The sequence below is a fragment of the Raphanus sativus genome, chromosome 8 (genome assembly GCF_000801105.2).
Source record: "Raphanus sativus cultivar WK10039 chromosome 8, ASM80110v3, whole genome shotgun sequence".
Lineage (NCBI taxonomy): Eukaryota > Viridiplantae > Streptophyta > Magnoliopsida > Brassicales > Brassicaceae > Raphanus > Raphanus sativus.
In genome coordinates this window covers 18,417,576-18,433,282 of record NC_079518.1, presented here as the reverse complement: position 1 = coordinate 18,433,282, position 15,707 = coordinate 18,417,576, and the positions used below count along the sequence as shown (strand labels likewise).

At 45.4% G+C, this 15,707-nt stretch overlaps 1 protein-coding gene across 1 annotated transcript; it reads right to left on the bottom strand.

Annotated features, from left to right (window-relative positions):
- Positions 1–11,845: 11,845 nt before the first annotated feature.
- On the bottom strand, positions 11,846–13,362 carry LOC130499026 (uncharacterized). The gene is made up of 2 exons (XM_056992915.1): positions 12,801–13,362; positions 11,846–12,699 (listed from the first exon to the last, which is right to left on the bottom strand). Exons 1-2 carry the CDS (start codon positions 13,360–13,362, stop codon positions 11,846–11,848), a joined length of 1,416 nt encoding a protein of 471 aa, XP_056848895.1.
- Between the last annotated feature and the right edge of the window lie 2,345 nt (positions 13,363–15,707).

The window sequence follows — 15,707 nt, the reverse complement described above, 5'->3', positions numbered from 1 at the left end:
GATCTTCTGGTTGAGATAATGATTATTAGCTATCTCAACCATATATATTCTTGCTCGATCGGACGGCTGTAATTTTTCTTTAATTAAATCGATGGCTCAGATTAAAGAGAGTTTGAAATGTGGTTTCCGACTTTCGAGACGTGATGGGATATAAAGCTGAGAGAATTAACTACTTGTCTCTCCACTTCCTCCACGCCTCTCGACGGTTTCCAAGGTAACTCTCCTTTTCCCTTTATTTTACTGCGTTTTGTTATTATTATTTTTTTTATCCGCTTCTTGATCGAACTAGTTCTTCGTTCTTAACCTCTCTCTGAGAGGTTATTTGAAGTCTCGTCTGGAGCCAGTACCTCTGAAAAGACTCAGTCACAGAAGATGCCTATTCAGCCCTCGTTCCGTTCCAGGGGTAGATCGACGAAGGCTGCCAGCTCCTCTCGAGGAAGCGACAAGAACCAAGGAGGATCCTTCCTCAGCCCGTGAAGGAAGTCCTCGATGATGGAGGCTCTGCTCCTGCTAAAGATGTTGGTCCTTCGGAGCCCAGAGTTCAGGAAGTTGGTCTTCCCTCCGAGGTTCCGGTGATGGAAACTGATCCTCAGATGGCGAGGGATCCTCCAGAATTTGAGCCTCCGAGGAGCAAGAGGTCCCGGACCGACCAAGTTGACAGACCTTCGAGGTCTTCTTCCTCCTCTTCTAGAGGGGGTACCGTTGGCTGGAACTTTGCTCACTCGAAGCCTGGGTCAGTTTTGGATGACTCGTGGGGTTTGGCTACGCTGATGAGGCATATGAAGAGAACCGGGCCCTCCCCTCGATCTCCAACCTCACGAGTAAGGATGAGTATGTTGAGATTGCCCCTTACATGGGTCAGGTATGAATTTTATTTCAACTTTTTAGCTTAATTCTTTGTGGAAGATGTTCACTAAATCATTGTTTTTGTTTTTGTAGCTGGCTGGCGCTATTAACAGGGCTCAGTTCAAGTTTGAGGACACTGTGCACAATGCCCCCAGCGCTGAAGAATTAGCTCAGGTTACCGATCTAGTCAAGGCAACCAAGACTGAGCTCAACCAGGCTCGGGCTCTGATCTCGGAACTTCAAGCTGAGGTCAAGAGACTTGGCTCCAAGGCTGATGTTCAGCAGGGGACGATCGAGAGCCAAGCGATTGACATCCAGGTGAAAAACAGGAAGATTGGGGAGTTGGATACTGCTTGGAAGATAGCCGAGTACCAGGTCAAAGAACTGATTGCTTCGTCCCAAGACAGCCAGAAGAACAGGGAAGCTGAGGTCAAGTTGTCAGTTAGGAGAGGGAAGAAAGAGGTAGCTGATGCCTACAACAAGATCTTGGCCTCCGTGAAGGAGAAGTTTGCCAAGAAGAAGGATGAGGTCGAGCTCCAGATTTATGCTCAAGAGCTTCAGGCCAACACCGACCTTTTAAAGGATATGCTGGAAAATGAAATCCCGAATGCTGAGGACGAGTATAATCGTCTAATGACCTTGATGCCGGAGGCGGCTACTGCGTACGAGAAGGCGCAAGTCTCGGACTTCTCGATCAGCAAGCTTCCTCTTCCTCAACTCTCTGAGAGCTTAGGTACTTTCGAGATTAATATGTTCAATCTCCCCTTTTCTGGAGAGTACGGTTCTAACTTAGGTTTGGTGGACCCTGATTTAGCTCCAATCGAGGCGTCCGAAATGGGCGATGATAAGGAGGCAGATGAGGGAGGTCCAGCCAAAGAAGGTGAACCAGCTGAAGGAGATAAGAGTGTCGGGAGGAGCTCCCGTGATGATGATGTCTAAGAGCCGAGGCTCTTTAAAAATGTTGTTTTCATGACTTTAGCCCAAGGGGCTTTTAATTTCGTTTATGTACCAGATTTGCAGCCTGAGGAGGCTTTTAAACCTTAACTTGTTTTAGGGTCTTCGGAACCCTTGGTAGCCTGGAAAGGCTTTTAAACCCTTTTTATCTGAATTTGGTTTTTATTTTCGTTCCAAGTCTTTCGATTTGACTTAGTCATTTTTTTGGATGAGTTCGAACTTTGTTAAGAGTTTCAATAGGAAGAGGTTTACTGAATCCTCAAAATTAGATCTCGGGTTTTATGATAAGTCTAGAAGACTTGGATTGTCTTTAGTTCCTTAAGAGGAATTCTTAGGATATCGAGATTAGCTCAAGGTTTTTAGGAACCTGAATTATTTCGAAGGCTTGTGAGATCTTTTCCGATCTGACTTTGTGAGGAAACAAATTGTTTTATTGAATTTCAAATTTCTTCGAAGGATTTAGGGACCTTCGACTCTGTTAAGGATGTTAAAACCTTCGTTTTGTTGAGGATTTTTAAGACCTTAGTTTTTGTTAAGGATTTTAAGACCTTAGTTTGTGTTAAGGATTTTAAGACCTTAGTTTTTGTTAAGGATTTTAAGACCTTGGGTTCAGATCTGTGGAGATCTGATTTTGTTTGAAGGATTTTAAGACCTTCAAGAGCATTAAGGGTTTTAAGACCTTAGGTCCAGGTTCTTAGTGACCTGGGTTGATCTGAAGATTGTCGGTTCAGGTTCTTGGGGACCCGAATTGTTAAAAAGTCGAGGTATCGAAGATAATTGCTTTATTGATAATAGAATACATGGAATCATAGTAATCATACAATTGATGCTTGGGCTATGTGATTTGAATCAGACATATGCCCCCTTTGGTCGTGGTGAACAGAGTGTTGAAATGAGATTGGGGCTGCACTCATGACGGAGTTGCCTACGTACCCAGTCAAGGGATCAAGCCTAACGTAGTTCGAGAATTCTTAGGTACCTAATGATAGTATCTCTTAAGATTCGTGGCATTCCACGATCTGATTTCAGGTACCCCGGTTCGCACCTTTTGGAGCTTGTAAATGCCAGGTCGTACCACGTGGATGATCCGGTAAGGACCCTCCCAGTTGGTTCCTAACTTCCCAGCATCTGGTTCCTTGGTTGCTTCGAAGACTTTCCTAAGTACTAGGTCACCTACAGCTAACTGTCGGGGCCTGACTTTGGAGTTGTACTGTCGTGCCATTGCTTTCTGATAGTTTTGAATGCGAATCAGAGCTCGGTCCCGTCTTTCCTCGATTAGATCGAGGCTGTCCGTCAGGAGCTGGTCGTTAGCTACAGGATCTGACATACAGAGTTTCGGCTGGGACGACAGCTTCCATCCCGTAAGCTAAGGAGAAAGGGGTTTCCTCTGTAGCCTTTCGTGGGGTGGTTCGACATGCCCAAAGTACTTCAGGTAACTTTTCTGACCAGAGTTCCTTCTGAGTTCCAAGGCGTTTCTTGAGGTTGGCTAATACTGATTTATTAGCAGCCTCCGCCTGGCCGTTTCCTTGAGGGCGTCGAGGTGTTGAAAAGGTCAGGCGGATATTCCATTTGTCGCAAAATATTTTGAAGTTGTGGGATATGAATTGTCCTCCATTGTCAGTCACGATTTCGTATGGGACGCCGTGTCTACACACAATATCTTTCCATACAAACCGTTCGACCTCGAATCTGGTTACTTGCTGGAAAGCTTCAGCCTCTATCCATTTCGTGAAGTAGTCTGTCAGGACCAAGAGGAAGCGTAGCTTCTTCTTTCCACTTCCTGACGCTACTAGTGGTCCTACGATGTCCATGGACCACCTCATAAATGGGTAAGGGGCGGATATGTTGGATAGCTTCTCCACAGGTTGGTGTATAATTGGTGCATGCCTCTGGCATTCATCACATGAGGAAGAGTAGACCTCACAGTCTGCAATAATGGTAGGCCAGTAATAGCCTTGTCTTTTGTTTCAGATAGCTAGAGCTTTTCCACTGTAGTGGTTTCCACAGGAGCCGTCGTGCATTTCCTTCATGAGTCTCATAGCAAGGAGGCCATGGACGCATTTTAGGTAAGGTCCGAAAATGCTTCGTTTGTGGAGAGCGGATTCGATTATAAAATATCTCGCACTTAATGCTTTGAGCTTTCTAGCCTCCCATTTATTGAGTGGAGTCTTTCCCTCCAGGATGTACTGCGTGATTGGTATTCTCCAATCCTCTCTCCCTACAACTTTGTTATGAAGAGATGAGGGAGGTTCCTGTTCGGGACCTGGTGTCGTGGTGCCCCCGGAGGTATTCGTAGGATTAGGCTCCAGGGAGTCCAAATTCTGAGGAATACCTCCACTTTCTCCGTTATTCTCCGGGGTCTGGATGGTGCCCACAGATGAATTTTTGAGAGCTGAGCGACTTCTGGTTTTGACTCTACAGACGAGTGGGTCCGAGGTCCGGATGGTGCCCCCGGAGGTATTCGTGAGATTAGGCTCCAAGGAGTCTGAATTTCGGGGAATACCTTCGTTGTTTTCGGTGTTTTGGATTGTGTTCCCGGAGGTCTGCTTTTTAGAGCTGCGTATTTTGGCTTTTGGGAACCAGAATGTTGTGAGAACTTGGGTAGTTACTGTTTCAGGGCAGGTATCTTCGGTTTGCTCTTTTGGCTTGCTGTCTATCTCAGCTTTAGTAGCTATGTCGATGCTCGGTTTTTCGATTCCTTCTACGGGTATGATTCGTTTTACGAGGGGGTCTGATGTGGAGGCTAAAGTAGCCAGCGCATCTGCTGAGGAATTCTCTCCTCGTGGGATCCTTGTTAGCTCGAACTTGTCGAAATGCCTAGTAAGGTTCTGGACGACTTCGAGATATGCCCCCATTCTTTCGTCCCTCGTTTCATATTCTCCGTGAATTTGGCTAGCTACTAACTGTGAATCACTATAAGCGTTTAGTTCTCGAATTCCGAGGCTTAGGGCGAGTTTTAACCCTGCGATTAGTGCTTCATATTCAGTTTCGTTATTTGAGGCACTGAATCCGAGCCTATAGGACTGCACGATGGTTTCTCCAGCTGAGGAAGTCAGCCTTAGCCCGACGCCGGAGCCTTGTTTTGATGAGGCTCCGTCAACATACAGGCTCCACTTTGGAGATTCCATTTCAGTGTCTAATTGCTCAGATGCTAGCTCAATGACAAAATCGGCAAGGACCTGAGCCTTCGCTGCTGCTCGAGGTCTATACTCAATGTCGTATTCGCTGAGTTCTATGGCCCATTTAGCCAATCGCCATGACTGGCTGGGGCTGTGCAATATCATTTGTAATGGTTTCGAGGTCATTACGACGATCGAGTGCGATTGGAAGTAAGGTCGCAATTTCCTGGCAGCAGTTACGACCGCTAGCGCTAATTTTTCCATTGCAGGGTACCTTGTTTCGGCATCTATCAGGCTCTTGCTGGTGTAATAGAAGGTCTTTGTTCGTTTTGTTCCTCTCGTACCAGCACACCGCTAACTGCAGCAGTTGATACGGCGAGGTACAGGTACAGTGGCTCTCCTACTACAGGTTTGGATAGGATCGGAGGTTCGGAGAGGTAAGCTTTCAATTGTTTGAAGGCTTCCTCACATTTCTCGTCCCATAAGAACTTCTTATTATTTCTTAGAAGTTTGTAGAATGGGAGGTACTTGTCGGTGGACTTGGATATGAATCGATTTAATGCTGCGATTCATCCAGTCAATTTGTCTTAGGTGACGACATTTCTAGGAAGGTTGCTATCTGCTGCGGGTTGGCTTCAATGCCTCTTTCAGTTACGAGGTAACCTAGGAACTCGCCTGAGGGTACCCCGAAGGTACATTTAGTGGGATTGAGCTTAATATCGTACTTATTGAGGATATCGAAACATTCCCTTAAGTGGGAGATATGGTCTTCTCCAGCTGAGGATTTGACTAGCATATCGTCAATATAAACCTCCATGGTTTTTCCGAGTTGCCCAGCAAACATCTTATTTACTAGCCTCTGATAGGTAGCTCCTGCGTTCTTTAACCCGAATGGCATAACCTTGTAACAATAGGTTCCTCGTTCGGTTATGAATTGATATACCATGGATTTCACCCGTTTTTAACCATGGCATACTAGTATTTTATTATATATTTAATCTGTTTTCTAGCATGTTAGGTATGTTTTCAGGTTCAGGAGCATTTCGTGAGAAAGTGATGTTTTTGGAGCATTTTGGAGTACAAGAGATGATACACCCGAGTTGACCATTCAAGACTAAGTCGGAAGTCAACATTGCGATTACAATCGATCGATACTCATCCTGAGTCGTCGATCGATGCAGCTGAGAAGATCCGCGTACTAGAAGATTATAATCGATCGATACACATTCAGTGTTGTCGATCGATATCGAGGACGGAATGGTTTAACCGACTACTTCACCAAGACTTCACCAAATTACGAGATTGCCCCTGACGAGTTTTTAACCTAATGGAAATGCTTAAATACTCCTGCAAAGTCTTTTTGATGGCAAGTTTTGAAACCCTTTGAAGCTTGAAGCTTTTCACAACCAAAGCAGAGAGTGTGAGAGAGAGACTAGAGTTTTATTTGTTTGAGAGAGATTGGAGAGATTTCTCATCTCCTTTTGTATTCCTACTTTATTCTATCTATGCAATTCTTTCATCTATCTATTGTTATGAATTGCTTAGCCATGTCTGAGTAGTCTACTTGTTAGATCTAGGGTTTAAATAGGTTTGTGGGATTAGCCCCAAGCTATAATTGCTAAGTTGTGATACTCATCAAATGAATTGTACCCTATGCTTGTTTTAGAGTAGCTAACTAGAACATAGATCACTAGAATCTTAGATTATCTTGAATTATCTATTTGAGCGATGCCTGTTTCCCGTTGAGAAGAACGACAGTTCCTCCTTGAGACCTCGCGGTCATATTCAATTCGCGCCTAGGCAGATCTAGAAGCCGTCGATCGATACCCTACTGGTAAATCGATCGGCGCCGCGAAAGGTGTATCGCTCGATATCTCAAAAGGATATCGACCGACTCTTTTTCCGTGTCATCATGCGAAAGGTGTGGCCAGAGATCTAGATATTTTAACCAGTGATTCATTCACATGTGTTAAGCGGCTGAGAGCTAATGTATCATGCAAGCAACTTATTAAAGCATTTATAGAGATTATAATCTCCATCCCTGAATAGAAACCCTATGTCTAGCACTCTTTATCCCATTTAAACAACCCTTCATATTGTTAGTTGGAGCAACTGCCTTGCTCATATTAGGATTTGTTATTTTTATTTCCATCATATAAACCAACCTTGCCTAGGATTGATTAGTAGATTTTATTTAATTGGTTCCCTAGCTCCTCGTGATTCGATCCCTAAGTACTACAGCTGTACCTCTTATTTGAGAGAGTAAGCTCTACTGGGTAATTTGAGCACTATCATGAATGCGGTTTTTTCCTGGTCCTCAGGATCCATCATGATTTGGTTGTATCCTGAGAAGGCATCCATGAAGGATAGGAGTCGATGGCCAGCTGTTGCTTCAACCAGGCGGTTGATCTGAGGTAACGGGAAGCTGTCTTTAGGGCAAGCCTTGTTTAGGTCGGTGAAGTCTACACGGATTCTCCATTTCCCGTTTTTCTTTTTTACGACTACCGGGTTAGCTAACCAGTCAGGGTAGTGTACCTCTCGAATGGATCCAGCTTTCGTAAGTCGGTCAACTTCGTCGTTAACAGCTTGAGCCTTTTCAAGGCCCAGCTTGCGACGCTTTTGTTTGATCGGTTTGAAAGTGGGGTCTACCTTCGGTTTGTGGGTTGTGACGTTCGGGTCTATACCTTTCATGTCATTGGTGGACCATGCAAAGTTTTTGACATTGCTTTTCAGGAAGTCAATGAGCTCCTTTTTGGTCTCAAGAGGTAGCTCAGATCTGATGCTCACCTGTCTTTCAGGATTTGAGTTGTCGATGCAAACTTTTTCGGTGAGGTTCTTAGTGGGACCTCGAATGTTTTGTTGCATTTCGCGATCCTCCTAGATCTGTAATTGCTATTGGTGGGATTTTTTGAGGATTTCGAATCCTCCCAGGTAGCAGATCCTGGAGATCTTCTGGCTACCATGTACGGTAGTTATTCCTTCAGGTGTTGGGAATTTCACGCATTGATGATAAGTCGAAGCTACTGCCTTCATTTTGTGAATCCAGGGTCTTCCTAGGATCGCATGGAACGGGGAAGGTCTGTCGATGACTACTAAATTGGTCATTTTCATTATTCCGCCAGCTATGATTGGGAGCATGATAATTCCCAATAAGGTAGCTGTTTCTCCGGAGAAGCCTACGAGATTAGCTTTTTGGCCAATAATTTTGTAGTCGTCTATTTCCATCTCTTTCAGGGTGTTGTAGAAAATAAGGTCAACAGAGCTTCCTGTATCTATCATGAGTTTAGGCACCTCGTATCCTGCGATGTTCAGGGTGACAATCAGAGCATCATCGTGAGGTCTGTCAAGGTTTGAGGTCTCGCTTTCCCAGAAAGAAATCTTAGTATTGGATTCGGGGTTGGGAGGCTTAGGTCCAGTGTTAGACACAGCCTTCCGTACGTGATTCTTAATGGAATTGACGGAGTCTTGACATATATCTGATCCTCCAAGGATACAGTCCACCCTCGAGTCGGGACTCGATTGAGGTGACGGTTTGCTCAAGAGAGCCTCGATTTGCAGGCTTTTTCCTTGGGGGAATTTTCCAAGAATCATATCGACTCTCTTCTTGGGAGCTGGAGGTGGCGAATCCGTCTCCTTCTCTGGTGACCTTTCGCGTTTTGGAGAGGTATCTCTGGGACCTCTTTTCTGATAGGGCGGTGGCTTTTTGAGGTCCACGCCCTTTATTTCTCCGACTGCGAATTTAGCTGCAAGCTGTCGTTGGAGGTCCCAACATTCTTCAGTTGAGTGCCCTTCTCGATCGTGATAGGAGCAATGTTTGTTCTTATCAAAGCCTTTTGACCAGGGAGTTTTGTTTGCTGCGGCGACAGGTTTTTCTTCCTTGTCCTCCTCGATTGCATAGGAATGTTCTCCTTGAGTCTGATTGTTTCGGAGGTTCCCCCTTTTATGAGGTCCCTTTGCCTCTGAGGATTCACCTTTCGAGTGATTCTGAGGTTTCTTGTGGAGTTTATCCAGTGCAGCTGTCTCCTCCTCCAAAGTAATATATCTAGTGGCTTTATGAAGAGCATCATCGATAGTTGGAGGAGTATTGAGTGTTAGCTCCGACCAGAATTTCGATTTATACCACATACCTCTTCTAAGGGCCTCGATGGCGACTTGGTCGTTGGGTTTCGAGATCTTAGTTCTTACTGCTCTGAATTTCTCGATGTAGACTCGTAGCGAGTCCCCATTCCTTGTCTGACCTTCCAGAGATCGGCCTCAGAGGCTTGCTTCAGGATATGGGTCGAGTACTGCTTCATGAAGGCATTAGTTAACTGATCGAAGCTGTCTATCGAGGCTGGTTCGAGACCAGAGAACCACTCAAGAGCTGTTCCGACCAGGTTTCCGGCGAATGTCCTGCAGTAACCTGCTTCACATTCTTCTTGCGTAGAATGGGCTTTCACGATAGCTAATCGGAAGGCTCTCAAATAGGCCTTTGGGTCAGAAGTCCCATCATACTCGGGAATTCTAATTTTTCGGGTATCTCTTATGTAAGAACTGGCAATTCTGTCAGTGAATGGAGTCCCACGGGTTTCTTCAATCAAGCTATCAATTTCGGGAGCCGAGCTCGTTGCCTTGTGGACTTGAGCTCCCAATTTTTGGAGAGCTGCGTGAGTTTGTTCCATATACCTGCGGATAGCTTCAGGTCCCTCTAAGGGAAGGACATTTGGGTCGTTATTACGTATCCGACGGGCAGGTTCCTGATGGAATCGTGTTGGTTCATCTTCCCATGCAGTTGGTGGGCTAAGTCGCTCACCAGCTCTTGGGTTATTGGAGTCTACCCTTTGATACCCATCCACATTCGGGGTTGAGCTTCTGGTTTGATAAACCGAAGCTGATGTTCTGCCCCCAGATGGGAAGGATACTCCTGCTCCGGACCTAAAATCAGGCGGCGGAGGAGGTAAGCGAGTGCTCCAGTCAGCAATCTGACTGGGTGTGGAGCTGGTTGTCGCTGCGTTACTTCCCATAGCACTGGTGACAGGTGGGTTAAACGCGGGAGCTTTCCCAGTATGAGGTGACTGAAAAGCAGACCCCCGTCCTTCCGGAATAGTGCTGTCGGGAGAAAAGTCTAAACGTCCTCGGGGGAACGAGGGATCGGTTAATCGATCTCCGAAAGTGACCCACGGAGCTTGACGTTGCGGTGGTTGGGTTGTTGCGTTTAGAGATCTAGTTACCTCTTCAAATCGTTGCTGCCGAACAGCTAGCTGATGCATTGTACGCTCATTTTCCTGAGCTTTGTCTACTAATTGCATCATCATCTAACGAATCTCAGAGAGGTGAGCCTTCATTTGATTCGGAGTGGCTTGCTGCTGAGGGTTCTCGGTGACTGGAAGCCCGGGGGCGGTTCCACTTGACGATCTTGGGTTGGTAGCTCCAATGGCAGTCAGGCTCGTTCGAGCGCTAGCCGGAGGCTGTTGCCCAGATCGGTGATCGCCACGTCGAGGCTCCGAAGTTACGAGATTAGAGCCTCCATCGTTCGGTGAGCCATCGCTCTGAATCGGGAGGTTAAGGTCAGACGGATTCGTTGTCTGATTGGTAGGATTCATCCTCAAGTTAGAGTAAGGGATTCGATTGTTTCTTCCCCACAGACGGCGCCAATTGTGAGGGTCTAAACTCACTACCTGGTTTTTAGATCAGGTTAAGGTTAAAAGGAAAGATAACGTGGGCTGAATCCCGTAAGAACTTGTAGAATGAATGATGATTTTGTATTGATGATTTTGGTAAAGAATGGTTACAAAGAATGTATATCAGAATGATTACAAAGATGGTAAATATTTTAGAGTTTGGGTGTATGATCGTGAAAATGAATAGGAGTCGAATATGTGTTGAATCGGATCCCCCTCTTTAGTCCTCGCTCTTCTCTTTAAATAGCTTTGGACTTCTCTTTATTATCTTTAACTGATCTCCGAGATCTTCTCCGATTGTTGAGGAATCCGCAACAGCTTCCCTTTGACCGGGTCCTGCGCTCCTTTTGTTATGATGTGAGCTTCCTCTTTACCGTGACCTCTTCGAAGATTGCCCTTAGCTTCCAGCCTCCGGCTTCGTATTAAACCTTAGCTAAGGTCGCCGATACGCGTTGGGCTTTATCTCGGCCCAATACTTGTTTTGGTTCTATCGTCAGCTAACGGGCCATATTTGGGCCCAACATCTAGGGACTTCACCAACATGTCATCAATGTAGACTTCCATGGTCTGCCCTATCTGATCGGCGAACATCATGTTGACAAGCTTTTGGTAGGTTGAGCCGACGTTCTTCAATCCGAAAGGCATAACCTTGTAACAGTAGATGCCCCTTGAGGTCATGAATGAGGTATTCTCTTGATCGTCATGATGCATTAGGATCTGATTGTATCCAGAGAATGCATCCATGAAGCTCATCAGCTCGTGACCAGCCGTTGCGTCGACCAGCTTGTCGATGTGAGGCAGAGGGAAAGGATCTTTAGGACATGACTTATTAAGGTCCGTGAAATCGATACAGACTCTCCACTTCCCATTCTTCTTCTTCACGACCACCACATTGGCTAGCCATTCCGGGTATTGCACTTCTCGTATGAATCCAGCATCTAGTAGGTTCTTGACCTCTTCGTTGATTATCTCATCCCTTTCAGGAGCGAGTTTTCTCCTCTTCTGTCTGACAGGAGGATGCATTGGATCCACCTTGAGTTGGTGCATGATAACATCAGGATCAATTCCAGGCATGTCTTCATGAGACCAGGCGAAGTAATCGGAGTTGGATCTTAAGAAATCGATCAGTCTCCTCCTCAAGATTTCCGGAAGCTTGGAGCCTATCTTTAAGTTTCGACTCGAGTTCCCTTCCGTGAGCGGGACCTCATCCATTTCTTCCACTTCCGGCTCTTCGGTATGTGGGGCCGGAAGCTTCTTCTGTAATTGCTATGAGACCTGAGTCTTTCCCCTAAGGTTGACGAGAGCGTCATGATGAGGGACGAGGACCTTCTCCTGGTCCCTTGCAGTGAAACTGATCTCATCTGTTCCAAGGGGCAGGCGCTTGGGACCCTCGGCCTCTCGGCCGTTCCTGGCATTGCGAGTACTTTTCTTGGCTGCGGCACTGCTAATTCCGCTCACCTCTGATCCACCTGTGATGACGTGGATAACCCGATCTTGCTGTGGTGGCAATGCAGGAGCTGCCTCGATAGGGAGGCTGGGACTTTCTTTATTTAAAAAGTTCTTGAGGAGCTCGGCGACTTCCATCTTTAGGGCTATGCAATCCTCTGTAGTATGTCCATGATCACTGTGGAACTCGCACCATCGCTTGGGATTTCGATTAGCCTCTGCGGCCTTCATCTTAGGAGGCCACTTAACTTGAGGACCCATTTGTCGTAAGTCACTGATCAGCTCCGGTTTAGTTATCGCGAGATGGGAGATGTCAGGCCAAGTAGACACAATCATCCCTTCGGATCTAGGCAAAGGTCGATGCTGATACCTGCCCCTATTCGGGTTGCTAGTCTCCCTGGCGGACTTCGAGTGGGAAGACTCGTCGCGGTCATTCCTTGTAGCCTTTGACGGCTTCTGATCGTACTTTGGACCGGCTTTAGTCCTACTAGCAACATCTTCTTCCCATCTTACTTGAACCCAAGCACAGGAGAGCACATCTTCCATAATCCTGCACTTGTATTTGATCAGCTCCTTGTAAAGGTCTCCCACTGGAAGTAGACCCCTCTTGAAGGCTGAGTTAGTCGTATCAGCGTTGCACTCAGGAATAGCCACCTTCGCCTGGTTGAAGCGAGCTATGTAAGAACAAAGGGGCTCATTCCTATGCTGGAGGATCTTGTAGAGATCATCCGAATTCTTTTATAGGTCACGGCTGCTAGCAAACTGCTCCACGAACTTATCGCTAAGGGCTGCAAAGGATTTGATGGATTTGGTGGGCAGGTTGATATACCACTGAAGAGCGGGCCGGTCAAGGTCGATCCGAATCCCTTGCACATGGTAGCTTTCCGTGCATCTTGAGGGATTGCTACTGCTAGCATGCGTTGCTTGTACTGAGCAATGTGATTGTCGGGATCCCCAGTACCTTCGTACATCTTTATGCTTGGGAAAGAGAACTTTCGCGGCATCTCCACCGAAGCAATCTCTTCCACAAAAGGTGTATCGGAGTAGGACCCCTGATTGCTTCTTCGAATAGGAGGAGCTGCCCCTGGAAGCCTTTCTACCATAGATTGAATGGTGCCGAACCTTTCGGAGACCACTCTTTCTAAGTAAGCTGCTAGGGCTGGATCTGAGATCTTGGGATTGTCGGGTGAATACTCCTCGTCCTCCGTATCGGAATCGCTATCTACTTGTACTCGGGTCCTATCGTTCGCGGCTCCTCGGCTTTCGGGTTCGTCTTCGGTTGAGGCAGGTCGGCGAGGTACCTCTTCACTGTCTCGCTGAGTGTAGAGTGAAGCCATGGGTCATACCTTAGTCCGGAACCGCTTTCGCTTGTTGCTAACTTCACCGAGGGTATGGTTCTCTTGTCGGAGGACAAGATTTTCCGCCTCTATGGCGTCTAGCTTCTTGGCGCTTGCTGTAGTTGCTTGGAGTGCTCTCCAAGTTGGTCTTTTAGGGTTTGAACTTCGAGGAGAAGTTCAGGACCTCCGGGTGTCGTCTCCCGAGCTTTGTGAAGATCGGTGACCTGAATCTGAAGAAACTCAAGCCTGTTGAGAAGCTCGATCTCTCTCGGAGTCATCTCCGACTGGTTAGCGTCGTCCTCTAATGCCATCGTCACGTAGTTGGATCACTACCCTCCTTCTAGCGCTAAACTGTTAGGGTATTTTTGTGTAGGATCGTTTAAGTGCTACGGAACATTAGAGGATTTGTATAACAGAGTAAGAAATCGAGGGCAAAGAGATGTTATTGAGTATAATGATCGGGACTACAACGTATTGGTGTATAAACCCTAGTTCTAGTCGCCTAAACTCTAATCTCTAAGCCTCCGAAAGTCGATCCCTTATTCTAGGGTTTCGGGTCCCCTTTTATAGTTGTAGACGTCGGCTTCAAGTAATAGAACTCTTCCATAATCGGAAAATGGAAGTTTCCCCTTGGGTAGAAAACTTCTATTTTGCTCCAAATGGTCGGTCCGATCTAGGGGTCGGACCTAAGGCAGGGGTAGATCCCTGGTATCTTCTTGAGCAAGGGTCTGGAAGTCGAGGACCTATCCGGAAACTGGAGAAAACTTACATCTGGGTATTTTTCCCCAACAAGCTAAGCAATTCATAATATAAGATAGATAAAAGAATTGCATAGATATGGAATAGAAAACAAATGGAGTTCAATCACAAATCTCTCAATGATCTCTCCAGTCTCTCAAAACATATAAACTCTAGCTTTCTCTCACACTCTCTACTTGCTTCTGCCTTCAAGAGCTTGCTTTTCTTAGACTTGTTCAAAGCTTGCCGTCAAAAACACTTAGCAGAAATATTTAAGTATTTCCATTAGGTTAAAAACTTGTCAGGGGCAATCTCGTAATTTGGTGAAGTTTTGGTGAAGTAGTCGGCTAAACCCTTTCGTCCTCGATATCGATCGACAACACTAGATGTGAATCGATCGATTATAATCTTCTAGTACGCGGATCTTCTCAGCTACATCGATCGATAACTCTGGATGAGTATCGATCTATTCTTATCACAATGTTGACTTCCGACTTGGTCTTGAATGGTCAACTCAGGTGTATTATCTCTTGTACTCCAAAATGCTCCAAAAGCATCACTTTATCACGAAACGTTTCTGAACCTGAAAACATACCTAACAGGCTAGGAAATACATTAGTTATATAATAAAATACTACTATACCATGGTAGAAAATGAGTGAAATTCATGGTATATCAAAGACTCACAATAAACTCAATATCAGTAAACCTTCCCCTAGACTTAAATTACATTGTCTTAAGTGTATATCCAGTCGAAGTTTGGTGAGAACATAAATCATAAGTGCATAATTTAACAAGTAAGAACGATATACAAGCTTGTGATGTCCGTGTCGATCGACACACTGAAGTGTTATACAGTCTAAGATTGGTAAGAAAATAAATCATATGTAATAAATATGACAAGAAAACGGTATATCTGCCTTTGATGTGAGTGCCAATCAACACAGTAAAGTGGCGATCAATATTATTGATGCTCTGTCGATCAATGATAGCTAGTCATCGTCGATTCTTGTGGAAACTCATCTTCCTTGGATCTCTTTTGTTTTTTTAACCTGAAATTAATAAAACACAAAACTTAGTAATAGATTAAAATAAAACCAATTAATTAATAATTTTTATTCCAATGAACAGTGACTCTTCGACAGTAGTGTTGCTAAAGTATCACAACTATAGTGACTCTACTACAGTAACTCTGCTACAGTGTCGACCAATGTTCTTGCTATAGTGTCGCTCGATGTTCTCGCTACAGTGTCGCTCTACACTGTTGTTGTAGTGTCGTCCGCACTCTTCATCATTTTTTACATGCTCCAAAACAAATCTCAATGTCTACTCTTTGAAGCTTTATCATTCTTTTGTGAAATCCTCTTCCACGGACTCTTCTCCTTTGTCTATCATCTTAGCAATAAGGATTGCTCAAAACATTGCAAATGGCTGTGAGAAGTATCTGTTGTGCACTCTGGATTTTCTGACATCATTTTAGAATTTAGGAATCAGTGATAACTGAGGATTGTCCTTGATCCTTTTTCTCTTCTTCCAATTCTACCTTCTCTTTCCCCCATACTTGTGTGATCGTATGGTGGTGCCTCCATCAAAAACATTTTGACACT

Coding starts and splice junctions, on each gene's coding strand:
- LOC130499026 (XM_056992915.1), bottom strand. CDS start 13,362: ATGGCTTCACTCTACACTCAGCGAGACAGTGAAGAGGTACCTCGCCGA. Junction 12,700..12,800: donor TTTGCAGCCCTTAGCGATAA/GTTCGTGGAGCA, acceptor GTTCTTACATAG/CTCGCTTCAACCAGGCGAAG.